The sequence below is a fragment of the Chiloscyllium plagiosum genome, chromosome 11 (assembly GCF_004010195.1).
Source record: "Chiloscyllium plagiosum isolate BGI_BamShark_2017 chromosome 11, ASM401019v2, whole genome shotgun sequence".
NCBI lineage: Eukaryota > Metazoa > Chordata > Chondrichthyes > Orectolobiformes > Hemiscylliidae > Chiloscyllium > Chiloscyllium plagiosum.
Window position 1 is genome coordinate 81,978,334 of NC_057720.1, and position 27,649 is coordinate 82,005,982.

A 27,649-nucleotide genomic window follows, 5' to 3' on the forward strand; every position below is an offset into this window, starting at 1 on the left:
ACCCCTTACCTAACACTACGGGCAATTTAGCATGGCCAATTCACCTGACCTGCACATCTTTGGACTGTGGGAGGAAACCGGAGCACCCGGAGGAAACCCACGCAGACACGGGGAGAACGTGCAAACTCCACACAGTCAGTCGCCTGAAGCGGGAATTGAACCCGGGTCTCTGGCGCTGTGAGGCAGCAGTGCTAACCACTGTGCCACCGTGCCGCCCTATAATGCTAGATTACTTACAGTGTGGAAACAGGCCCTTCGGCCCAACAAGTCCACACCGACCCACCCAACTATATTTACCCCTTCACCTAACACTATGGGCAGTTTAGCATGGCCAATTCACCTAACCTGCACATTTTTGGACTGTGGGAGGAAACCAGAGCACACCCACACAGAGAATGTGCACGCTCCACATAGTCACGTCAACTGAGGTGGAAATTGAACCCGGGTCTCTGTCGCTGTGAGGCAGCAGTGCTAAGCACTGTGCCACCGTTTCTGATTTCCAGCATCCACAGTTATTTCAGGTCTTTTTTTTTATTTAAAGCTCTTCCAGCTCCTCTGAAGATACGAAAACTCAGAGGCAATTTGCTGAGCAACTGAGTAAAATTGTCACTGCTGAAAATCTAAAATAGATCTAAGCAGCTGCAGGTTCATCATACATCCAGCCATGGCAGTTTGACTTCTAAGCCTGTGCAGGTCAGAAAAGCATGTGGAACATGTGCAGCTGTTTTCAATTCTTCAGTCTTTTCATTGCCAAAATCTACCAGAGTGTGAAGGGGATGATCAAGTATCATGAACTATTATACAACAAAATAAAAGCCGACAGGCTGGTACTTCGCTGGTGGTTAGGTGAGGACAAATTCCACATTCGCTCATTCTTGTTCTACCCCTTCACCCTCGACAAAGACATCAAGTCAACTGGAGTACCGGTCTACAGACTGAACAAGTGTAGGAAACTTCATCACCATCTCCTCACTTTGAAGTCCATAAATAGAAACCACCCATGAGATAAGAAGCAGCGAGAATATTGGCTGAGTGTCTGCTCACTAATCAAGGGATGGCAGAAGACTTTGGCAGCCATGTCAAACACACACAAGCCAAGGACTTACCGAAGATCTGGTTCAGCTATGCAAGCATGCTCAACTTTCAGAAAGTCTCACTGGTGGTTTCTGATATATAATGGAAAGGCCTTTAAAACCTCAGAAACCAGTTAATTTCACCAAAATATTACTTTCCTTGTCCCACTTTTATTCGCAAAGCTATGTTCTAATTCCCCGAGCAATCTGAGCATTCCTATGTTTAGCAGATGTTCTGAGGAAGTCTTTAAGTACCCCACCTCAAGACTCTGTTCAAAACTGCATTAGCAAGTGTACCAGAGTAAAATCATTAACTGAAACACTTAAACAGGAGTCAATAAGTCTCCTGTTTGCATATTATAATTAGTCTTGCATTCAATTTCCACATATGATTTCAACATCATTTTTTCTGCAAAGCTATGGAGACTCAGCCCCTGCTGGCTGCTTCTAGTGGCATGAAATTATCGGCAATATCCCTCTGATGCAGCTCCATTGCAAACAAATAGCCTGGGTGCAACATCAAAACAACCTCGCAAGAAGAAACGGTCATCTATTCTGAACAGCATTCTCCTAACAAAACAATTCTACCTAACTAATCTATGCAGCTATGGAATCCAATGAAAAATGTTGGCATTTTACACTACACAAGCATACAGCTGAATTTCAGTTTAACAGGGGTGGAAAATTAGTTGACTTGTAGGATTCATTTGCAACCATTAACAATGAACCCTTACTGCAAACCAGAAACCCCTCAGAAAATTGGAAAGCAGTGATGGCAAAATGAACTGTACGAATTCTGCTACTCTTAAATAAAGCATGCAGAACAGCAAATACGTTATGCCTACTTCTAGCACCCTTGTCTAGTCAAGTTCAACCCAACATCTGACAAGAAATATGCTAGACTATAAATTTAGAAACCATGCTAACTTTTAAGGGACCTGGCTTTAAATCCTGACGATGGTAGATGGTGGAATTTAAATTCAATTCAAAACAAAAATCAGAAATGAGGAATCAATAATGATAACTAAACTACTTAATGAGGTTGAAATGGCTGAGCAAGTCACTCAGTCATGACATTCATCAAAATGTTGCAAAAAAGGAATAAAAATGGATGGACCACTCAGCATTGACCTCAGCACCGGAAATGACAACAGCAAAAAACAGATCCTGTCACTCTGCAAAGTCCTCCTTGCTAACATCTGGGTCTACTCCAAAATTGACAGCGGCCTCAAAACTAGTCAAGCAGCAGCCTGACGAGTCATATTTGTGAAGCAAACCTTACAGATTATAGCCCAGAGACCACTGTCACCATCCCACAGTATGTCCTTTGCCATGAGCAGGACATATCCAGATGCAATGGCACACTAGTACATATTCAGGAGGAAGTGGTTCTGGGAGTCCTCAACATTGACTCCAGAGCCCATGAAGTCTCAAGGCATTAGGTCAAACAGGGGTGAGGAAACCTCCAGCTATACTTTCTCAGCTGATGAAACAGAACTCATCTATATGTTGATTCAACAGTTGAAAGCAGCATTGGGCGTGGCAAGTGCACAGAATAACCTCTGGATGGGAGATTTCAAATCCAACCAAGAGCAGTTCAGCAGCAACACTACTGGTTAAGTCTTAAAGGACATTGCTGCCCCTGGGTCTTCAGCAGGTGGAAACTACCAAGAGGGGAAAAAAAATACTATCGTCACCAATCTGCTGGCTGCAAATACATCAGTCACTGAATCAGAGTTATACATCATAGAAACAGGCCCTTCAGTTCAACACATCCACGCTGACCAGATATCCTAAACTGATCTAGCCTTTTTTGCCAGCATTTGGCCCATATCCCTCTAAACCTTTGCTATTCATATACCCCATCCAGTTGTCTTTTAAAATGTTGTAATTATACCAACCTCCACCACCACCTCTGGCAGCTGGTTCCACACATGCACCATCCTCTGCGTGAAGTAGTTACCCTTCAGGTCACTTTTAAATCTTGCTGTCCCACCTTAAACCTATGCCCTCTAGTTTTGGGCTCCCCTCACCTGGGAAAAAGACCTTGGCTACTCACTCTATCTATGCCTCTCATGATTTATAAACTTTTATAAGGTCACCCCTCAAACTCCGACACTCCAGGGAAAAAGTCCTCAGCCTATTCAGCCTCTCCCTATAGCTCAAAGCCGCCAGACCCAAACATCGTTTAAATCTTTTCTGAACCCTTTCCAAGTTTAACGACATTTTCTTATAGCCAGGAGAACTGATTAAACATAGTATGCTAAAAGTGACCTCACAAAGGTCCACGACAGAAATCAGCAAGAGTGTCCACCACATAGTCCTTATAGAGGCAAAGACCTGCCTTCCTTTCGATAGGCAGCAATGAAGCACAGTGGATCAACAGCAGAATCATATCCCAACACAACCTGCAACCTCAACATCCAGCATAATCCCAATTTTACCATTATCATCAAGTCAAGGGACCAACTCTGGTTCCATGCAGATGCAGGAAGGCATGTCAGCAGCAGCACCAGGTGTAGCTAAAACAAAAGAGAAGTGTCAACCTGGTGCAGCTACAAAACAGAACTGCTTAAACAGCAAGTAATAGACTGAGCAAAGCGATTCCACAACCAACGGAGCACGTCCGGGCTCTGCAGTTGTACCTCATCTGATTGCGAATGGTGCTGGACAATTAAACAACTCACTGGATGAGGTGGTTCCATAAATATCCCCAGAATATTCATGTAAAAGTTACAACCATTTTCAGCCAGAAGTCCAGAATGGATGAACCAGCTCCACCTCCACCTCCTCCAGAGATCCCAGCATCCTAGATGCCAGTCTTCATTCAGCCAATTTGATTCACTCTGCATGATCTCAAAAGAGCAGGCTGTAAGTAATTAATACTGCAAACGTTATGAACTCTGACAACACACCACCCTCTAAAATGCCCCATGCCCTTAATCAAGCTCTTCCAGTACAGTTACAACACTGGCATCTACTCAATGTGAAAAATTGTTCAGGTATGTCCTATACACAAAAATCAGGACAAATCTAAACTGACCAATTACTAACCTATCACTTGACCATCAATAAAGTGACAGAAGGTGTTCAGCAGTGTTATCAAGCAGCACTTGCTCAATGACAGGTAGTTTGGGTTCTGCCAGGGCCACTCCTGAACTCATTAGAGTCTTGTTTCAAACAGAGGTAAGATTAATGTAACTACCCTGGAAATCAAAGCTTTGACCAACTGTGGCTTCAAGAAGCCCTAGCAAAACTGGTGCCAATAGGAATCAGGAAAACTTTTCACTGGTTGGAATCATACCAGGCACATAAGATGGTTGTGGTTGTTGGAGGTTAGTCATTTCTGCAGGAGTTTTTCTGAGTAATGGGCTGACTCCAACCATCTCAACTACTTCATCAACAACATTCCCTCCATCATAAGGTCAGAAATAGGGATGTTCGCTGATGATTGTGCAATGTTTGTTCACTAATGAAGGCACAATGTTCAGTACTGTTCATAACAACTCAGATACTTAACGAGTTCATATCCAAAAGCAACAAGACCTGGACAGTATACACGCTGGGCTAAAAAGTGACAAGTAACATCCACACTAAACAAATTCAGGGAATGCTGTCCTCAATGAGAGACAATTTCGCTATCACCCTTGACATTTAGTGGTGGCACCATCACTCAATCTCCAACTATCAACATCCTGAGAATTAGCATTGACCGGAAACGCAACACACTGACTACAAGAGCAGGTCAGAGGCTACAAATTCTGCAGCTAGTGTCTTGACTCCCCAACATCTGTCTACCATTTAGAAAGCACAGATCAGAAGTGTGATGGAATACTTGCCTGGATGAGTGAAGCTCACCACCATCTACGTGGAAGAAGCCTGCTTGATTGGTAGCTCATCCAAAAATATCCACTCCCTCTACCACCGATGATCAGTACCAGCTGTAGCTATTTACAAGGTGCACTGCAGAAATTCAACAAAGCTCCTTTGGCAGCAACCTGCAAAACCATAACCACTTCAATCTCGAAGGACAAGGGCAGCAAATACATGGGACAACCACCACCATTTGCAAATCTCCCTCCAAATGACACACCTCTCCAATTTGGAAATATATTGCCATTCCTTCAGTGCTGTTGGGTCAAAATTCTGGAAGTCCCCCACCAACATCATTGTGGGTCAACCGTACAGCAGTTGACCATAACCTAAAAGGCAACAAATGCTTGCCTAGCCAGCAATGCCCACACCCTGAGTTTGAATTTTTTCTTAAACAAAAACTGTGTCTGCGTCTGATCAAAATTTTATCTTAAATGAGAATAGATTTGCAGATTTTTGATTCGATGAAACTACGCACAAATCAGATGTACTGACTCACTATTCAGTGAAGATGCAGTGTTTGCCTGCCAGTTCAAACCTGCACTTGGTTGCGTTAATGCCACAGTATAATTTGAAACAGTATTCCATATTTATTGCTGCTAGATCACTGGCAAACTTCAAATTAGAAAATTCAAAACAATTTTTTTTTAGTTAAATCAAGTTATTCACACACATTCAAAAAAAATGGAAACAGGAAGGTGGGGGAATCAAACAAATAAAACCCAGAGAGAAAAAAAACAAGCTGGAAATACTCAGCATGTCAAGCAGTACCTATGAAAGAAACAGCTAGCTAACATTTCAGGTTGAGGTGAATTTCATCAGGTCCTTTCACCTAATATATGGTCATCACGCCCAGAAATGTCAGTATTTAAGCTACCAGAGACCATACTCCACACACCTAGTTCCAAAAACAGGATAAGGGAACAATTTTGGTTTCTCTAATTATGATGAATTAGCCCCACTCTCCTGTTCTTTGGCTGAAGGACATTTTTTGAAATATAACAGGAAGGAACTCTTTGGGGCCAGAAACCATAATTCTATTACTTTTCAAATAGCGATGGACCGAATCTAGAAGTCCGAAATTGGAGGAAGCCCAATTTTGATGGCATTGGGCAAAAACTTTCAAAAGTTGATTGCGTGCAGATGTTTGCAGGTAAAGGCTCGGCTGGAAAATAGGAAGCCATCAAAAATGAGGCAACGTGAGTCCAGAGACAGTATGGTTCCTGTTAGGGTGAAAGGCGAGGCTAGTAGGTGCTGGATGACTATTGAAATTGAGGTTTTGGTCAAGAAAAAGGAAGCATATGTCAGGTATAGACAGGATAGATTAAGTGAATCCTTCAAAGAGTATAAGACAGTAAGAATATACTTAAGAGGGAAATGAGATAACTTTGGCAAATACAGTTCAGGAGAATCCAAAGAGATATTATAAATGCATTAGGGACAAAAGAGTAACTAGGGAGAGAATAGGACCCCTCAAAGATCAGCAAGGCAGCCTATGTGTGGAGATGGGGGGAGATGTTAAACAAGTATTTTACATCAGTGTTTACTGTGGAGAAGGACATGGAAGATTTAGAATGTGGGGAAATAGATGGTGACATCTTGAAAAAATGCCCATAATAGAGGAGCTGGTGCTGTTTGTCTTAAAACACAAAAATGAATAAATTCCCAGAACCTGATCAAGTGTACCCTAGAACTCGGTGGGAAGTCAGGGAAATGATTGCTGAGCCTCTTGCTGAGATATTTGTTTCATCAATAGTTACAGGTGAGGTACCAGAAGACTAGAGGTTGGCTGACGCAGTGTCATTATTTAAGAAAGGTAATGAAAAGCCAGGGAACTATAGATCAGTGAGCCTGACATCAGTGGTGGGCAGTTGTAAGAAGGAATCCTTAGGGATAGGATTTATACACATTTGGAAAGGCAAGGACTGATTAAGGATAGTCAACATGCCTTTGTGTGGGAAATCATTTCTCATTAACTTGATTGAGTTTTTTGAAGAAGCAACGACAAGTATTGATGAGGGCAGAGCGGTGGACATGATCTATATGGACTTCAGTAAGGCTTTTGATGAGGTTCCTCATGGTAAATTGGTTAGCCAGGTTATATCACATGGAATACAGGGAGAACCAGTCATCTGGATATAGAACTGGCTCAAAGGTAGAAGACAGAGGGTGGTGGAGGGTTGCTTTTCAGACTGGAGGCCTGTGACCAGTGGTGTGCCACAAGGATCAATGTTGAGTTCCACTGCTTTTCAACATTTCTATAAATGATTTGGATGTGAATACAGGAGGTATAGTTAGAAAGTCTGCAGATGACACCAAAACTGGAGGTGCAGTGGACAGCAAAGAAGGTTACTTCAGAGTATCAAGGGATCTTGATCAGATAGGGCAATGGGCCAAGGAATGGCAGATGGATTTTAATTAAGATAAATGTGAGGGGCTGCATTTTGCAAAGGCAAATAAGGGTAGGACTTAATACTAAGGTCCTGGGGAGTGTTGCCAAACAAAGACCAAGGAGTGCAGGTTCATCATTCCTTGAAAGTGGAGTCACAAGTAGATAGGATAGTGAAGATGGCGTTTGGTACGCTTCCCTTTATTGGTCAGTGCATGTAGTATAGGAGTTGGGAGGTCATATTGCAGCTGTACAGGACATTTTTGGAATACTGTGTGCAATTCTGATGTCCCTCCTGCAGGAAGGATGTTGTGAAACTTGAAAGGGCAGCACTTTGCATTTATCTAAATTAAACTCTATCTGCCACTTCTCAGCCCATTGGCCCATCTGATCGGGATCCCGTTGTAATCGGATGTAGCCTTCTTCGCTGTCCACTACACCTCCAATTTTGGTGTCATCTGCAAATTTACTAACTATACCCCTTATGTTAACATCCAAATCATTTATATAAATGACTAAAGTAGTGGACCCAGCACCGATCCTTGTGGCACTCCACTGGTCACAGGCCTCCAGTCTGAAAAACAGCCCTCCACCACCAGCCTGTCTTCTACCTTCGATCCAGTTTTACAAGGATATTGCCAGGGTTGGAGGGTTTGAGCTACAGGGACAGGCTGGGGTTGTTTTTCATGGAGCATCTGAGGCTAAGCGGTGACATTATAGAAGTTTAAAAGATCATGAGGAGCATGGATAGAGTAAATAGACAAGGTCTTTTCCCTGGGGTGGGGGAGTCCAGGGCTAGAGGGCACAGGTTTAGGGTGAGGCGCGAAGGATTTAGAAGGGATCTAAACGACATCTTTTTCATGCAGAGGGTGGTGCCTGTATGGAATGAGCCTCCAGCAGAAGTGGTGGAGGCTGGTACAATTACAACATTTAAAAGACATCTGGATGATTGGATGAATAGAAAGGATTCAGAAGAATGTGGGCCTAGTGCTGGCAAATGGGATTAGATTAATTTAGGATATCTGGTCCGCATGGAATAGTTGGACTGAAGGGTCAGTTTCCATACTGTACATCTCTATGATTCTATAACCAAGTTGCCAAGATTGATGCCTCAATCTGAAAGCTTGCCCAAAAATTAAGATTCTTAAAACATCTCTCATAGTAGTATGAAGAGCTGAGGGCTAAAATAACAAATTGTAATGATGGTTGGAACAAACCCTCCATGAGAATCAAAATGGACTATTCTGGACTAGGAAGTACAGTTGTAAAATTAAAATTAATGTTATTTGAAAATTAAAAACTCTAAGAGTTTGATCTTGGGGATGTTCTTTGTTGTGAAAAGTCAGATGTAGATAATGTTATTGCCCTCGCCCATTATTTAAGAATGGCTGTTTCAAGTGCTAAGAAACTAGTGTGAAGAAAGTGGGTGAAATAGCGTAATGAAGAGTCACTGTTATACAGATTATGAATGACGGCCTGTCCCTGACCACTCTGAATACACAAATTATTTGAACACAGTTTCATGCTAGCTGCTGCCTTACGGTGCATACCAATGCAACCTCACCCAAATCACTTCTCAGTTTTGTAAAACATGCCCTCCCCCAGTCGTAAGTTTTTATTCCTTATTTATCTCTATTCTTTTCCATAACAAAGCTAATTGAATTGTGATCACTATTCCCAATATGGTTGCCCAATGTTGCTTAACCCTCAAACTTCATTATCCACAACTAAACCCAGAATTGGGTCTCTTTTTGTTGGACTTGACAAGGAAAATTGTTTTTAAATAATTTATGACACAGTAAATGAATTTTTCACCACCAATGCCCCTTATATTGTTTGAAATCTAGTTGATATTGGGATAGTTAAAGTCTCCTACTATTATTGCCCTCTTATTTCTAAAGGCAGAAATTTGTTTACATACATTATCTCCCTCCTACTATTTTGGGGTCTGTAGTTAGTTGGACTGTCCTTTAAATTCCTAAGCTCAACCCATAAACTCATTTGTTAACCCATTAGGTATAATATTCCTTCCCACAACTTTAATTTGTGCTACATCTTCTGCTAACCTTTGCTCTTAGAGAAATTCCAGGTTTTCCCAGTCTCTAGTGGTACCTCAAGTCTCTCAGACCTGGTATTGTTCTTACAAATCTCTAAGGCTTTGGCATTCTTCATGAAATGTGGTACCCAGAATTGGTCACAAAACCTAACCAGTTTTACAAAGGCTTGGTAAACTTCCTGACTTTGGCACCCTGTTCATGTCTCACTTTTAAAATAATACCCTGTATTATATAGTGCCTCTCTTTCTGCCTACTGAACTTAATTATTTTCACTTCTATGTATTATCTGCGTTGCACCTGCATATTTAATCAGTCTTTCTCTGTCCTCTTGACATTATCATCCAAATTCACCATTTCTAACCTGCGTGCCATCCGCAAACTTAGACATGATTGCCTTGCTATCCAAACTTAGATCATTACTGTATCAAAATGAGTACTGTTCCAAAACTTAATTTCCATCTCCAGGGATTGACAATAGTTTTAGGTGAAAGTGAAGACCGCAGATGCTGGAGATCAGAGTCTAGATAAGAGTGGTGCTGGAAAAGCACAGCAGGTCAACCAATCAAGCCCAATGGCCCGTGGCCAAACCAACCAATCAAGCCCAATGCCCCGTGGCCAAACCAACCAATCAGGTCCAAAGTCCAGTGACCGAACATTTCAACAGCCCCTCCCACTCTGCCGAGGACATGCAGATCCTCTGCCTCCTCCACCGCCACTCCCTCACCACCCAATGCCCGGAGGAAGAACGCCTCATCTTCCGCCTCAGAACACTTCAACCCCAGGGCATCAATGTGGACTTCACCAGTTTACCCATTTCCCCTCGCCCACCTTACCCCAGTTTCAAACTGCCAGCTCAGCTCCATCCTCATGACCTGTCCTACCTGCCAATCTTCCTTCCCACCTATCCAATCCACCCTCCTCTCCGACCTATCACCTTCATCCTCACCCCCATCTACCTACTGTACTCTTGGCTACCTTTTCCCCAGCTTCACCCACCTCCCATTTATCTCTCCACCCCAGAGGCTCCCTGCCTCATCCCTGATGAAGGGCTTTTGCCCGAAACATCGATTTTCCTGCTCCTCGGATGCTGCCTGACCTGCTACGCTTTTCCAGCATCTAGTCACTGAATAGTTTTACTCCAATCCATTAAATGACCATTCATTATTACTATCAACAACTTTTTAATCCCCATGGGTTTCATTGTGCTAAATCTATTATATGGTGTTTTATCAAACATGCTCTGAATGACAATATACACAAAGAGCTCTACCCACATTCACCATCTTATTTCAAAGAATGCTAATCTGCCTTTTAAAAAACAAATCCGTCATTAACCCATATTTTTCAAAGTCAAACCTATTTTTTCCTGGATTATTGTTTGTGGAAGTTTATCCATTTCTTGTCATTAATTTAGAAATTGATTGTTGAATTGAATTGTTGAAGGATTGGAATTGGTTCTTGCCTTACTGCAGAGAAGTTGGGGAGTCTCCGATAAGTGATTATGTTCTTTCCTATTCTTCAGTCTCATCGTACTATACAAATTTATGGTAAAGTTAATAAAACTTAAGATCAGGTAAACATTATTAATTAGTCAAAACTCATTATATGTAGCATCTGTGCTGCCATCATTAATGACATTTGGAAGTACCTGAATACCACAGTGACCTAGTACAAACATGCCTGCTGTAAGTATTGGAAATTTGAGTAGCTTTGGCTCACAGATTATGAACCGGAGGTGAAAGCATGCACAGTGATATATTAAGGAGGGGGACGTTTACCAGATTCTTTGTACGAGGAGGCAGCCACACCACTTGTGATAGGGTCTTGTGATTTGATCGGTGGGAAGGAACAGGAGGATATGACCGAGTGAGGCAATAGGAGTATCAGCCTTTACAAGTGTCCAATAGGTATGAGGTCCTCTCAACCACTTTGCCTGAGAGCAGGCCTTGCTTGGTGGAAGAGCAAACTGACCATCATCCAATCAAGTTGGGGGGAGCAACAGAAATGTTACGGGAGATAGTATAATGGAGGGGTTTGATGACATTCCCTGCCAAGATCAAGAGTTCAACCACTCAGGTGCCAGCAGTGCCACATCTGCTCAGGACTTGCAGTGGGACGGGGACGATCCATATATGTACCAACATCATAGACAATACTATTAAACAGGTTCTGCAAAGAGCATACGAGAAGTTAAGTACCAAACTAACAAGTAGAAACTCAAAAGGTTATAACCTCTGAATTGCTTCTGAAGCCCCATGCAAATTGGTATAAGGCAGGTATGGAGTCTAGAACTAGAAGGCATAGGTTTGGGTGAGGGGGGACAAATTTAAAAGGGACCTAAGGGGCAACTTTCTCAAGCGGAGGATGGTGCATGTATGGAATGAGCTGCCAGAGGAAGTGGTGGAGGCTGGTACAATTACAGCATTTAAAAGGTAATGAATAGGAAGAGGTTAGAGGGATACAGGCCAAGTGCTGGCAAATGGGACTAGATTAGGTTAACATATCTGGTTCGCATGGACGAGTGGGACACCGAAGGGTCTGTTTCCGTGCAACACATTTCCATGACTCTACGTGGGTTAAAGAATGGTGTGCAAATGAATTCTGGTTCATAGGCCACTGACATCATTACTGGGGAAAGTGGGAGTTGTAAGTGAGCAGGCAAAAATCTAGTAGACAAAATATTGTGGAAAAATGTAAATTTATTCACTTTGGCAAAAATAACTTTTAAAATAAAGTGCATTACTTAAATGGAGAATGAATGCAGAATTCTGAGGTGCTAAGGCATTTAAACGGTCTGGCACAAAAATCACAAGTAGTTAGTATACAAGTACAACAAATGATCAAGATGACCAATTAAATTCTATCCTTATACGAAGGGAATTGATTGCAAAGTGAGGGCAGGGTTATACATCAGTTCTACATGGAATTAGTGAGATCACATCTTAAGTACAGTTTTGGTCTCCTTATGTAAGGATGGATGCAAATGCATTGGAGAAGGTTTACTATATCAGTACTTGGAATAAACAGATAGTCTCTCCAACCTGTTCTCAAAGACAAAGATGTTTCTACTGGAATTTAGAAGACTGAAGGACATTTCAATTAACGTATGCCAAGGTCCTGAATGGCACTGACAACCTGGACGTGGAAAGGATGTCCAGATCTAGGGGCATGGATTTAAAATTAGGGGTCATCCTCTTAGGAGGGGCAAGAAACTTTTTCTCTGAGGTTTGCGCAAGTTTGGAACTCTTTACTGAAGACACCATTGGAGGCACCATCAAATATTTTAAGGTTGAGCGAGATAGATGCTTGTCCTGCAAGGGAATCAAAACTAAATTGGGGTTAGATGGGCAAGCGAAATTCAAAACACTAACAGATCAGCCAGGATATTCTTGAATGGCGGACCAGGCTCGGAGGCCTGAATAGACAACGTCAGCTCTATTTGGGAGGTTTGTAAATACTTTATACTTAAATTCTCGACAAAAAAGTCTAATTAGATCCAATTTATCTAGCCTCTGTTGAAACAATTTTGATTAGATTAGATTAGATTCCCTGCAGTGTGGAAACAGGTCCTTTGACCCAACAAGTCCACACCAGCCCTCTGAAGAGTAACCCACCCAGACCCATTCCCCTCTGACTAACGCATCTAACACTATGGGCAATTTAGCATGGCCAATTCACCTGACCTGCACATCTTTGTGACTGTGGGAGGAAACCGGAGCACCCAGAGGAAACCCACGCAGACATGGGGAGAATGTGCAAACTCCACACAGACAGTCGCCCAAGGCTGGAACCAAACCTGGGTCCCTGGCCGTGAGGCAGCAGTGCTAACCACTGAGCCACCCCATAATTACACCCTGTATCGTGACATCATCTGCAAACTCTCTGGCTATAGCCAAATCATTGTCACATACTGCGAAATGAAGTGGCCCTAGAGTTGAACATTGCATAATCCCATAAAGGCAATTGACATTACCTTGAACACATACTCTCCATTTCCTTTTGTCTATACTAGAAACTTCAGTTGTAACAACCAATATTTAACAAGAACAGCCCCACAAAGTAACCATAATAGAAGAGAGAAAGTTCGAAGTACACAAGAGCTCAAACCTTAATTCTGCTGGCCTTTAGCTCCTGATTCAATTCATTTAAAACCATTACCAATGCAGTATAAAATCTCTAGTACAGTTAAGAGTCACATAAACAAAACAAAACATAGACATGACACACTTTGCAAACAAAACTCTGCACAAAGTATATTTAGGGCAATGACTTCACAAATAAACTGGTTTCACATAGTTCTCCAAGTCAACCTACATAAGTTTCCTGGCAGATACGGTCTATAATTTTGCCTAAAGGTTACCTGTCCTGATGGTGTGATCCCAGCCACAAAAAACAAAGGAAAATAAAAATAAAAGAATAGCCTGTGGATACCAGTTCTCAGTGTCAAGAGTTTCTAGATCACCAAACCTCACTGGAAATAAAACCGACAAGAACCAAGGTTGGCACAGCAGCTGGATATAGTGAAGTTTCTTCCAAGTTCCACCTTTCTTAACACTTGAGCTCATCCAAGGTTCTTTTGTTCGCAACCCAATTCAACAACTTCCATTTGCACATCACCTTTGTGCTCTATGTCCGGGAATGTCAACTAAGTTTTTCATCTGCATGCTCAAATCCCACTGTAGTCTCACACTGCCCCTCCTAGAAATCTGTGCTGCTTCAATTCGACATCTTGCCAACCTTAATTCCAATCTTCCAACTACCTTGTCCCCCACCTTCGCAAAAACAAACATCTGCGCCTTCAGCTACATCTGGCCCAATACTCTCTTTTAACCTCTTCCCTTCTGTCTCTTTATGAGGCTCCTTTGAACTTTCCTTGAATGGCCAACCTGTTGCAGCATTGGTGTTAAGTCATCATATCAAATTTTGTCTTATTGCATGTGAGGTCTTTGGGATATTTTATTCCTTAAAGGCACAACATCAGTGGGAGATGTCGTAATCAGATACAAGACACAAAGGCCAACAGCACATGCACAGCAGCCTGAACTGAAGCAAAGTATTCTACATGTTATCATAATATCCACCTACGTTATTTTTCCTTATTAGGTGAACTACCTCAAGATAGCCAACAACACAGAAGGCTATTCCACACCAGCTCTATAACTGGATTCCTTTTGTTTTGGTCTTTTTTTAAAAACCCCATCAAGGCTACAAAATATTACACCTTATCCGCTTCACAATCTGTAAAGGTGCTAAGCTCTGACTCAAGGTAACGTACTTTAAACACCATGCCAAGATCACATCAATTGTAGTCTAGATCTTCAACATTGTTCCTTTAGGTTGAAGTCACTCAGAAGTGAGTCATTTTGTTCAAAAATTACAGCAATCAAACAATGTGTGGACCATCTTAATACGCAGTTTGGAATTTAACAGGTACAACATGTGCAGCATAGCACACTAAACATTCAAGCATCTTTCAATTACTACAGTGAATATTAAAATTAGCGACAGGCCATTCAGAAGTAATATCAGGAAGCACTTTTACAGACAAAGGAAAGCAGAAGCTGCAACTCTCCTCTCAAACTACTGTGGATTCTGAGGGTCACTCAATCATCAAGACAAAAGTCAATAGATGTCAAATAGGTAAGAGTATCAAAAGATTTGAAGCAAAGGAAGGAAAAGGAGTTGAGATGCACATCAGTCATGATCTGATAGAACAGCAAAAGCAGCCTTCAGTGATGGGTTAGCTCAATCCTTTTCCTACAGTAGGAAGAGACAACTATGCCTACCTGTTAACTGGAGTGTGAAATCACGGTATAGGTCTTTACTGATACCATGCAATTCATCCTCACGCCACACTTTGCCATCCGGTGTTCGGATTTTGGTCTCCATAGGGTTGAAACCTGGAATAAAAAATAAGGATCTATGACATCAGAATCCTGAACATGAAAATACACTCCTCCTGCAGTAATATTACCCATCTATAATTAGGCCTGAAATATCTTTAAAAAAACAAAAGACATTTTTGTCAGAAAAGGCTAAGATGAAAGCATCTCCTTCTAGATGGCAGGCCAATACAACTCCATTGGAGAAAGTGAGGACTGCAGATGCTAGAGATCAGAGTCGAAAAGTGTGGTACTGGAAAGCACAGTAGGTCAGGCAGCATCCGAGGAGCAGAAGAATGGACGTTTCGGGCATAGGTCTTTCATCAGAAATGAAAGATCATCCTGAAGGGAGTATGTCCACAATGTTGATTTGCCTGCTCCTCAGTTGTTGCCTAACATGCTGTGCTTTTCTAGCAATACATTTTGCGATTCTAATACAGCTCTATAATCAATTAATTAAAAAATTTAAAATATTCAATTGATAAGCATCATTTGAGGATAAGAACACAACAGGAAAAATGACCTAACCATGGCTAACCAGAAAAAATAAAGATAGTACTGGTACAATAGGGACCTGGGTGGCCTTGAACACCCGTCACTGAGAGCAAGCATGCAAGTGCAGAAAGCTGTTAGGAAGGGAAGAGGGTTTGAATATAGGGCCAAGGAATATTGCATGCAGTTTTGGTCTTTTAACTCAAGAGACGATGATTGTGCCAAAAAGGGAGTATGGTAAAAGATTCACCAGGCTGATTCCTGGTCTGGTGAATGGGTCTATATTCATTGGAGTTTTGAAGTATTAGAAGAGATCTCATTGAAATGTACATATTCCTTCTGGTGCTGGATTGACTTGGCTAGTCATCATCCCATTGCAATGTCTAAGAGTTTGCTGTGCTGGGCATTCTTCCTACATTGCAACAATGCTTCAATGGCCTTAAAGTGTTTGGGATCCTGCTGAGATTGTGAAAGGCACTAAATAAAGCCAAGCCTTTCTTTACTGGTGACACCCTGACACTCCCACCGCCATAACCCCGCTAACTGCAATGACCTGGAATACATTGTCAAATCCATATCTTCCAGCAGCCAAAAATTAATGAAAAAGGGAGGACACAAAGCTCACACCCAGACTTACCTTTGTATGACGGAGCAGGTGGTGCTGCAGCAACCTTTCTCACTTTGGCAGTGGAAGCTGCAGGATCCATTGCAGGCACTGCAGGCAGCTCAGAGAGGTTCAGTAGTCGATCTCTCTCAGCAGATTCCTCACAGTGCTCTCGCTGCTTCCTGATCCGTTCCTTCAGCTTCTCAAGCTTGTCATCATGCTGCTTCCGGCGCATCATCTCAAGTTTCTGCATGACTGACTCAGACGTGGAACTTGGGGAGGACAAATGGGACTGTTCAGAAGGTCGATCACTCTTTGCATCAGACTCATGGCTCACGACCTTAACGTGGGGGCCTTTATCAGTGCCACCTTTCTGACCCAGAGCACCTCGGCCAAGAGTTTTGTAAAGTGCATCGGAGCTGTGCAGACCATCAAGTGCTAAACGGTCGTTGAGATACTTCACCTCAGTGTCATCTATTGCTGTCAAGCACGTACTCTCATTGTCCAAACAGTGATAATTTCGATTGTCTCGCTCATATATCATGCGGCTAACATCACTCTCCTTCCCTCGCACTTCATTAGAATTACGTTCAGAAAGGAGGCGCTGAGCTTCCAGCTGGCTAGCAGTCAGATATGATGGAACTCTGACATCCAAGTCCCTAATAACAAGACAGACCCAGTTATTACTACTCATCCTCATATCTAATTTGTGGTCCTGAAAATTATTAGGATTATTTGAGAAAAATCTAATATAAATCACTTTTGAATACTGACCAAGACCAGCAGGAATGGAAATAAGTGGCATTTCCCAAAGTAACAGTATACCAAAATTAAACCATTGACTGTAAAGGACTTTCAGATATTTGAAGAAAACGAAATATCCTTTTACAGGAAGGAGTAACTGCTCAGGAGTATAGAGACTTACAAGCATGTTGCCAGAGCTTGGAAACTGTAGCCCAGTGGAAAGGTTAGGGCTATTTTCCTTAGAACAGATGATGATGAGGGTTAATTAACAGAGGTACAAAATTATGAGGGGCATAGATACAGTACACAGGAAAAACTCTCGAATACAGAAGACAAGTACCAGAGGGCACAGATTTAAGGTGATTGACAGTAGGATGAGAAGAAGCAAAGAAAGACATGCAGAGTTTGGTGGGGTCGACAACTCACTGCCCTGGGGTGGGTGCAGAAACTCTTAACTCGAATTAAAATGTAACTGGATCTTCACCTGAAGTGCTGCAAAACAATGGACTAGGTGCTACAAGATGGGATTAGAATAAGCAGCTTTTGCAGACAGAACGGAGTGAATGGCCTGTAATTGGACCATAACCTATGATATTACAAACACAAGTTCTTATTTTAGAGAAACAATCTGCTCACTCCAAAATTACTTTCTCCCTCATTTTCAGATTCATTTTCTCTCTTTCCCCTTCCCAACTTGAACTCAGCTCAGGGCACAGTTCCAATGGCAACAGCAGTCGACCAACATCTCACCCAAGTGAGAATTGCTGTATGTAAAAGGCAAAGAGCACCACCAGACAGTTCAGTACTTGGACCTTCCACTGTTACAGCTTGAACCACTGAAAAGTGCTCAGGGTCCAAAGGATGATACTGTTTGTTCCATCTTGCTAACTACCCTCAGCATGTGGACATTGAAGTCAGTGATAGGACTAACCCTACTAGGGTTTAAGCAGAGTCAACTAACCCAAATGACCAGGGATCAAAGCTAGAACATTAGTGTCCAGTGCAGTTCAGTACTCTACTGCATGGTGTAGTTACAGGCCTGGTCCCTTCACAATTATTTTAACAAAATACAACTTTAATTCACATAAAATTATGACATGCAAGACATGGCAGGCAAAAACTGACAGATTACCCCACCCTCAATTTACTGGGATGTTGCCAGGTATGAAAGGTTTGAATTATAAAGAAACACTGAATAGGCTGGGACTTTTTTTTGCTGGAGAATAAGAGGTTGAGAAGCAATCTGATAGAAGTTCATGAAAAAATAACGAGGTATAGACACAGTTAATGGTAGCTGTCTTTTCCTTTGGATGGGGGACTTCAAGAATAGGGGACACATTTTTCAGGTGAGAGGAGAGGGATTTAAAGAGATGAGGCGATTTTCTTTTACATAGAGGGTGGTTCACTTATGGAATGAACTTCCTGAGAAAATGGTGGATGCGGGTACAATTACAAAGTTTAAAAAGACATTTGGATAAACACATGAATGGGAAAGGTTTGGAGGGATATGGGCCATGAGGTGGGACTAGTTTAGTTCAGCTTGGACTGGTTGGACCAATAGGCCTGTTTCCATGCTGTGTGATGCTAAAAAAAAAACCCTTGAGTTACTTGTCTTTGCTAGTTCTTCATCTCAAATCAAGGCAATAACAGAAGCAAAGTTGGACTTGCCAGCCTCACTTTCACAGTTTATACATTAAGAGCTGGAGAATTGGGGAATGTGCCAAAGGGTACACAGTGGCTATGAAACTGAATAACCTTAGGAGTCAAGAGGAAGGGAGAAGCTGTTGAAAGCAGAGTGACATTCACTGCAGAAAAGGTTTATTTCTGTTCTGAATTTATACCTTTATCCTAGTCAAAGTAATTTGCATGTCCCAAGCGCACACATTAGGCTGACATCTGTTCCCACTGTGAACAGTGTATTACAACAATTATCCTGGTACGTTTGCGGTCAAAATGTGTTAAAGAAAGAAAAAACAGAATCAATGTTTCACTTCAACAAAAGAAGTGTGTCCAAAAACACTTTCATCCTACTTAAAATTCAGCTCCGTTCTGGAATGGTTACCACATTAGGTTGCATAAATCTGGGCATAGGAACAGTATTACAACCAAAGTTTCAACATGTCTTATTATAATCAGTAGGAGATAAGGCACACACTGGATTTATAGCAACCTCTACCCCAAAACAGTGAGACCCTTTTTACAGATCAATTTTATGGCTCAACCTGAGTCACTAGACATTCCAAAAATCAAGTTGGAGATTATAAAGGACAAACTATCCAATCACCTGATGAACGAGCAGCGCTCTGCAAGCTAGTGTTTCCAAATAAACCTATTGGACTATAACCTGGTTTTGAGAGATTTTTAACTTTGTCCACCCCATCCAACACTGGCACCCTCCAAGTTATGCAGATAAAAATAGCATGCCTGCATAAAACCAGGACAGGGATAGGCATAGCACAAAGAACTTCAGGTAAGAGTATTAGAAAACCATTGACAATGAGCAGAGCCATTCAGGCCATTGTACATGCCAGCTCTCAAGAAATTCCCATGTTATAATCTCCCCATGTTCTTTAAAATTTGTTTCTTTAAAAGAAAGTACTTACCCAATTTTTTTTAAAAGCCATTAGACAAATTGCATTCCTCCTGAGGCAGATACAAAAATGTTATGCAGTTTTTTTTTTTAATTCACCCATGGGCATCACTGGTTGGCTAGCAATTATTGCTTATCCTAGTTGCCCTTGAGGCAGCGGTGAGGAACCATTGCAGCCAACATGCCATAGGTTGACCCACAATCCCCTTAAGGGAATTCCAGGATTTTGACCCAGCAATAGTGAAGGAACATATATTTCCAAGCCACAATGGTGAGTGTCTTGGAAGGGAACTTGCAGGTGGTAGTGTCCTCATGCACTGGCTGTCGTTGTTCATCTTGTAGTCATGGCCACCTAAGTGGTCATGTACTTGCAATGTGCTATCGAGGGATCTTTGAAGTTTTTGCTGTGCAACTTGTACATAGGACACATTACTGCTTCTGAGTGGCGATAATGGAAGGAGTGGATGCGATCATGTCAAGCTCGAGTGCTGTTAGACGTGCATTCATCCACTGGACAGCATTCTATCACACTAACTTGTGCCTTGTAGATGATGGACATGCTTTGGGAGTCAGGTAGTGAGTTAGTCACCACAGCATTCCTAGCCTCTAACCTGCACTTGTAGCCACTGCAATATGTGGCGAGTCCAGTTGAGTTTCTGGTCAATGGTAGCCCCCAGGATGTTGATAATGGGATATTCAGTGATGATAACACCATTGAATGTCAAGAGGTGGTGGTTAGATTATCTGTTATTGCAAATAATCATTGCCTGACATAGTGTGGTGTGATAATACTTGCCACTTGTCAGCTCAAGCCTGGATATTGTTCAGATCTTGCTGCATTTGAACCTAGGAGTTGTGACTGCTGCTGAACATTGCACAATCAATCATCGGTGATCATCCCCATGGTACCCTTAGGGAAGGTATCCCAGGGTTTTGACTTTACGATCAAGGGAAGGTGATTGATGGAGCAGCTCAAGATAGTTGGGCCTGAGACACATGCCTGAGGAACTCCTGCAAAGATGCCCTAGAGCTAAGATGACTGACCACCTACAACCATCTTCCTATTTTGCAGAAATAGGACTCCAATCAGCAAAGAGTTTGCCCCCGCTCCCACTGATTCCAGTTTTCTTAGGACTCGTCAATGCCGCACTCATCAAATGTGGTCTTGACATCAAGGACCGTCAGTCTTACCTCACCTCTGGAATTCACCTCTTCTGCCTACGTTTTAAAGGTGGCTGGAATGAGGTCAGCAGCCGGGTGGCACTGGTCAATGGGTGTCACTGAGCAGCTTACTGCTGACGAAGAGCTGCTTGATAGCACCGTTGAGGACACCTCCCATCACCACTATTGTCGGAATGCTGTTAGGGTTTATCTCCTTTGTGATATACATTGCCGCCAATCATTTCTTGATATCACGTGGAGTGAATTGAATTGACTCAAGATCGATATCAGTGATGCTGGGGACCATTGGATGAGGCAGAGATGGATCATCCGCTCGGCACGTCTGGTTGAAGATTGCTGTGAATGGATCAGCTTTATCTTTTGCACTGATGTGTCGGGCTCTTCCATCACTGACCAGGCAAATATTTGTTGAGGTCCTCCTCCAGTGAGCAATTTAACTGTCCAGCACCACTCACGACTGGATGTGGCAGGACTGCAAAGCTTAAGCAGAACTTAGAATCGATCCTCAGCCTTGAGTTGCTAGATCTGTTCAAAGTCTGTCACATTTAGCACAGTGATAGTGCCACACAACGGTATGGAAGTTATTCTCAATGTGAAGGAGAGACTTTGCCTTCACAAGGACTGGGCAGTGATCACTCTTACTGATTCTGTCACAGACAGATACATCCACAGCTGGCACATTGGTAAGCATGAGCTCAAGAATATTTTTTGTTCGTTGGTTCCCTCACCACTTGCCACAGACTCACTGGGACCTGGCTGGCTCGATCAGTAGTATTGCTGTCAAGCCACTCTTTATCGTGGACATTGAAATCCCCCACCCATATTACATTTTGCACCCTTGTCACCCTCAGTACTTCCTCCAAGTGTTCAACATGTAGGAGTACCGATTCAGATGGTACCGATTCGCCTATGTTTAACCTGAAGTAAATGTTGAGGACTCCCAGAGGCAATGCTCCCTGACCATCTACGACAGTACTATCATATCTGGTGGACCTGTATTCAAAAATGGAACAGGACATACCATGGGATACTGACAATGATCTCTGGGATACTATCTGTAAGGTTTGTTTCACGAGTATGACTGTCAGGCTGCTTACTCACTAGTTTCGATGCAGCTGTCCAATTTTGGGAGTAAAACCCCGATGTTAGTAAGAGGACTTTGAAGGGTCAACAGGCGCTTTTTTTTTGCCATTGCCAGTGCCGAGGTCAATGTCTATTTTCATTTCTTTTTCATAGCTTTTTGATGACTTATGACCAAGTGGCTTGCTTAGCTATCGCGTAGGGTGGTCATGAGTCAACCACATTGCAGTGGGTCTGGAGTCACATGTAGGGCAGACCAAGTGAGGACAACAGATTTTCTCCCCTGAAGGACATCAGTGAATCAGTTGGGTTTTTACAATCACTGACTTCATGGTCATCAGTAAACTCTTAATTCTACATTTCTTGTACTGAATTATAATTTCACCATCTGCCATGGTGGCATTCAAACAAGCTGGAGTCCCCACAACTGTAACTGAGTATCTGGATTAACTGCAGAGCAATCATACCACTAAGCCTTCACCTCCCCTTGAAATGAAACTTGATGCAAATGACAGTCTGTAACTTTATTAATTTGGTGACTTCCATAACTTCACCTTGTATTTACCCTCTACTTACTGTCTCTTCCACCAGTAGAAGCAGTTCTTCCAAATTCCTGACCATTTTTTAGGTTTCCTCTGAACCACTGTTCAATCAAATTTATGTAATCTCTCTTGGTTACTATAATCAATAAATATCAAGTTCACACTTGCACAGCTTTGAAGTCATTCCTGAATTAGGGTTCCCAATACTGGGTACAACACTCTAACAGTAACTTAACCAGTGATTTGTGACTGTTTAACATTTATTTTTGTACTCCAGCCCTATTTATAAATGGCTCTGATGAACTGATGATGATCTAAATACTGAGTTTTACTAATGTATCACCAATAATAGCTGGTTCTGTAGGGCAGTGAAATTGGAAAAAAGACCAAATAAAACCAACAGAGGTGGGTTACATGGCAAAGGATTCTTGCAAACACATTCTATTATTATTCCATATTTGAAATTGTGCCCATGTTTCTCATAGAAACTGCCTCAGGGTACTGGCAGACCCCAGATTACAAATGGTTTCTGTTCTACAGTGTGTCTGCAAGTCAACTTGTACACAAGTTGGAACACACTGCAGTACAATGTAAAAGAGTCTTAAGTACAGAAAACGTTTGTGTGCAAGATCTTTAAAATTACACCCTTGGATGAGATCACATATGTAAGAACAAGAATTCTGAAGTCTGGGCTGTTCTATGTATCTATCCTGCCACTGTTGACTCTGTAGTGCTTTTAGTGTCAAAAGAGTGCAACTATAACTTGTCAAGTATATATTGGTTGTTTCTAATATATGTACGATTGGAGGAACTCAAAGTGACCAACACAAAATACATACGTCTGGTCATACCTATAAGTAGTTAGCGGATCTCTGAATTCAACTCGACTGCTCTTTGTAATGTTACTTTCCAGAGTGGTAGATCGCAAGGGGCTGCGGGAGGTGTTGTCCTTCCGTGATTTGCTGCGACTACTGGATTTGACAGATGTAGCACTGGCTACAGAATCCTCCAGATACCTTCCATCTGATAGAAATAGAAACAAAGCTTAAAAAGTAATAAAGGAGCATGCATTCCATTATCACAATCAATGGGATTGGTTAGTAAGCACAAGTTTCTCTCAAAAAGGTAGAAGATAATGGTAAGTTAATTTTTCTCGCCCACCTCCTCAAATTCAGTAGACCAAATTGAAGTGATAAACCAGACATCTGGGAGGAATCTGCAATTGGGGAACAGGTGTTGACACAGATGGAAGAGGGAGATGACCACTTCAGGAAGGGAATGGAGGATTGACTTTGCCTGCTAAGCCTTACCAAAGAAGCTCCATAAATTAGAGAGAAGGAAAAGATTCCATAGCCTCAATCTCCATTGCAAATGCTTTCAAAACACTGCCATATGTCAGTGCATGCCACTCTACCACTTCATTTAATTTCAACAGGGTTATTACTTTTGTCTGAAGCAACTGATCAATAATGGCCAGCATTAGGTCAAGAGTGACTGTTGAGCTAACTACCATGAACAATTCATTTCCTTTTCCTTCCACTTACCCCTTCTACTGATTTTTCGAGTAGCACTGCTTGAAGTTTTCTTAGTATCCATCACTGTGTCTATCACTGCAGTAGTGGTGGGTATAGCTTCCAGCCTGTTTTCTATGTGTCGCAACTTGGGAAGAAAGAAAAATAATGAATCAAACACAATGCAAGTTAAGGTAGTATGTTTCATGCAGTAAAAGCTCTTTAGAGCCAGGTTGGAATCAAAGGGGTATTAGAAAACATGCAGGGTATCAAACATTCATTTTGAGGGAAATTGGAAGCTAAGAAGCAGGAAATGTCAGGGTGAGACTGGGAAGTATAGAGCCAGAATGCTCAGTGGACAGAATGACCTGAGATATGGAGGGGGCCAGGACAGAAAAAGAGTTGGAAAAGCAAAGGAGAACTACACACAAATCTGTACATAGGAACTTTGAAACTGAAGGACTGGGTTAAGGCAGAGAATGAAGTTAAGTAGCAAGAGAGTGATAAGCGAGCAGGATTCTGATGCGGAAGACAGAATGTGTAGAAATGTACAGCATGGAATTAAAGATGTCAGCATGTGGAAACTACACACAAAGAAGAATCAGCCATTTGGTCGTTTGAGCCTGCTCCATTATTTAATAAGATCATGGCTGTCATGACTGTAACCCCAAATACACATTCCCTCCCATTCCTGATAACCTTTTGCTCCCTCTTTACAAGAATGCATCCACTTTGGACTTGAAAATAATTAAGAGCTCTGCTTTCACTGCTTTTTCAGGAAGTGAGCTCCTCAAAAAAAAAGAGCCAATCTTTCCATTTTAAACCAGCAACGTCTCACTTTTAAACAGTTCTAGATGCCCCAATTAAGTGGAAGCATCCTCTCTACATCTATTCTGTCAAAACCCCTCAAGTCACTTCTTACTTTCCTAACCTACAGCAATACAACCCTAACTTATGCAACCTTTCATAAGAGAACCTTCCACTGCAGGTCTGGTAAACCTTCTTTGAACTGCTTTCAACACATTTACATCCTTCCTTAAATAAGGTGACTAATACTATACACAGCACTTTAGATAGGACCCCACCAATGGCCGGTATAACTGAGGCATAACCTCCCTAGTGTTCAAGTCCCTTTGCAATAAATTAAAACATTCTATCAGTTTTCCCAATTTCTTGCTATACCTGCATTTGAAAATCATGCACCAGGCCATTCACATCCCTCTCTCTCACATCTCAGTAATCTCCCACCAATTAGATAATATGCTTTTATATCCTTCTTGCCAAAGTGAAAAAAAATTCACATTTCTCCCATTATACACCAAGTCAGATCTTTGCCTACTCAAACTATTGGTATCTTTTTGCAACCTCATGTTTGCTTCACAACCTGCTTTACTACTTGTGTTCTCAGTAAACTTGGCAACTCATCTTCCACCCCTTTACCCAAGTCTTTTAAAATCGTAAGCATTTGAGACGCAGCACCGAACCCTTTGGCACACCACTTCTTACATTCTCCCAACCTGAAAAAGACCCATTTATGCCGACTCTCTTCCTGTTTCCCAGCCAATCTCCTACTTATGGTAATATGTTAAACTCTGCAACATGAGTTATTACTTTCAGTAATAACCTTTAATGTGGCCTTTTATCAAATAAAAAAGGGACATTCTTATGCATTAACAGTTACATGAAACCCACTTACCAGAAGCCTTAAGTACAAAGTCTGAATGAATATGCTGGATACCAGTCCCATTCAAACAACCGACACCATGAATCATAACAAATAAAATTTTTTGACATACTTACAGCAACTTTGGTCTTGTTGACTGTATTCCATGCCGAGGCCAAATCTAAAACACAATAGGCATCTGAGCTTCAGCCATTACATTTCAAACATTTCACGAATTCTAACCTAACATTTTGCAATTACATGGTAATGGTGAACTCCTACATCTCCCCTGTCTTGTCTATTTTAATTTCAAGGCTGGATTCCATTTTTACATTCATAACTGCATGCGACTGGGATGTTTCTCCCTTGAGAAAGGTCAGTAATTTTATTGACGATGTGCGTTATTATTTAGAAGGAATCTGTTCTGTCACTGCATCATTGCAAGTGAGACTCACCTGAACTGGACAGCTGAGTGTAGAGTTTTCATTGCAGTCTGGACATCGTTATTTCATAAACAATGGCAACCAAAGCTACAAAGATGACAGACCTTCAAACTGCTTTTGCCTAAGCTTCAACCCTGAGTTCCGGGGGCAATTTAAGTCTGCCAATTACTCTTACAAGGCTTTGGTTTTAGTATTAAAAAGGTCAATGACTTTGTTGAATGTTATGTTAAATGTGGCGAGTGAAATCAGTGCTGTGCAAAGGGAATACACCAAAATGTGCTCCTAGATAAGATCAAGAACTTTAAGATCCAGAATAAAACATCTTCTGTAATGCCCTTTGTGGCCCTCAATCTGTCAAGATGTGACACTGTTTAATCGTCAGGAACCATTATTCAATAACATATACTTCCAACAGAAAAACAGGCGAGCATGTTTTGCACAATGAAGCACAGAACACTGCAATCTCCACTCAACTCAGTTCTTGGTGAAGACATGGTTCAGTGACTCTTTCTCACAACATGGAGAGAAACGAGAGTTAATGTATCAGTGTTCTGAGGAAGGGTCACTGAACCAGAAATGTGAACTGATTTCTCTCCACAGATGCTGACAGTTTTGCTGAGCCTTTCCACCAACTTTTTCGGTTTTTGTGCTGTATATTCAACAAGGTTTTAGCGAGGGATCTGATTATTCAGTGCTAACATCAACTGGCTATTATGCCAGTACAATTGGCGCACTACATTATAATACCTACCTTGAAAGATTGACCAGAATTCAAAAATACTTCACTTGCAGAAAGGCATTTTGAGGAGTCTCATAACCACAAAACTCACCATTTAGATATAAATATTTTTCTTTTCATAGTTCTTTGGCCATAGGATCAAATGATCTCTATTCTGCCACACAGTATTAATGACTAGACCCCATTGTTCACCACAACAGTGATTGAAAGCACAACAACTAACTGGAGTAGTTTGCAAATCGGCACCACTACCTTGCCTTGTATTTCGACTCTGCATCAGGCTCGGATTTAGTTGGGATGACTTGTTAGATGTACTGCCCCACATCTTGTCAGCTCACCTAAAACAAAAGCAAAGATAATCAACAACAAAGGTAATTTTCAGATTCAGATTAGAGTACATTACAAGTTTGTAATCAGAAACTCAAATACTTATTTTGGGTTTGGATTTTCAATGTTAATTTGTGTTACAACATTTGGTCAAAAACAGTAATATTAAGTATTTAATTATTTAATGATAATGAAATACAACATTTTGTATATACAATTGAAATCTAGTTGGTATACCAAGTTTGAGCATTACAGCACAATCTTTCACCAGTGTGGGACGTTCTCCAGCCCTGAGAGATAAAGTAGCTTCAGTGAGGAATTTGAAAGTAGTAAGTAGTGGGTTCAAGCTAAGTATATATACACACACACACACGTGCAAATATTTAATTCTTTTCCTAAGACTCTCCCATTCATTAAACTACTGCTAATCTGGCCAAGTCCCATTTCCTGGTCCTTAC

General features: G+C 41.7%; 1 protein-coding gene across 6 annotated transcripts in view; it reads right to left on the bottom strand.

The window, feature by feature from the left end:
• Nucleotides 1–27,280, bottom strand: part of cep350 (centrosomal protein 350) — a 136,304-nt gene extending 109,024 nt beyond the window's left edge. For 3 of the 6 annotated variants that reach the window (XM_043699940.1, XM_043699942.1, XM_043699938.1), the window contains exons 1-6: nt 27,114–27,279; nt 25,820–25,863; nt 24,053–24,167; nt 23,360–23,531; nt 16,404–17,029; nt 15,179–15,292 (exon numbers count right to left, since the gene is read on the bottom strand). In XM_043699940.1, the coding sequence (XP_043555875.1) occupies nt 15,179–15,292; nt 16,404–17,029; nt 23,360–23,531; nt 24,053–24,167; nt 25,820–25,863; nt 27,114–27,189 (1,147 nt within the window). In that variant the 5' untranslated portion in view covers nt 27,190–27,279. Of the gene's footprint in view, nt 1–15,178; nt 15,293–16,403; nt 17,030–23,359; nt 23,532–24,052; nt 24,168–25,819; nt 25,864–27,113 lie in introns of all 6 variants that reach the window. The other 3 variants (XM_043699941.1, XM_043699939.1, XM_043699943.1) reach the window with 3 other exon arrangements.
• Nucleotides 27,281–27,649: the final 369 nt, after the last annotated feature.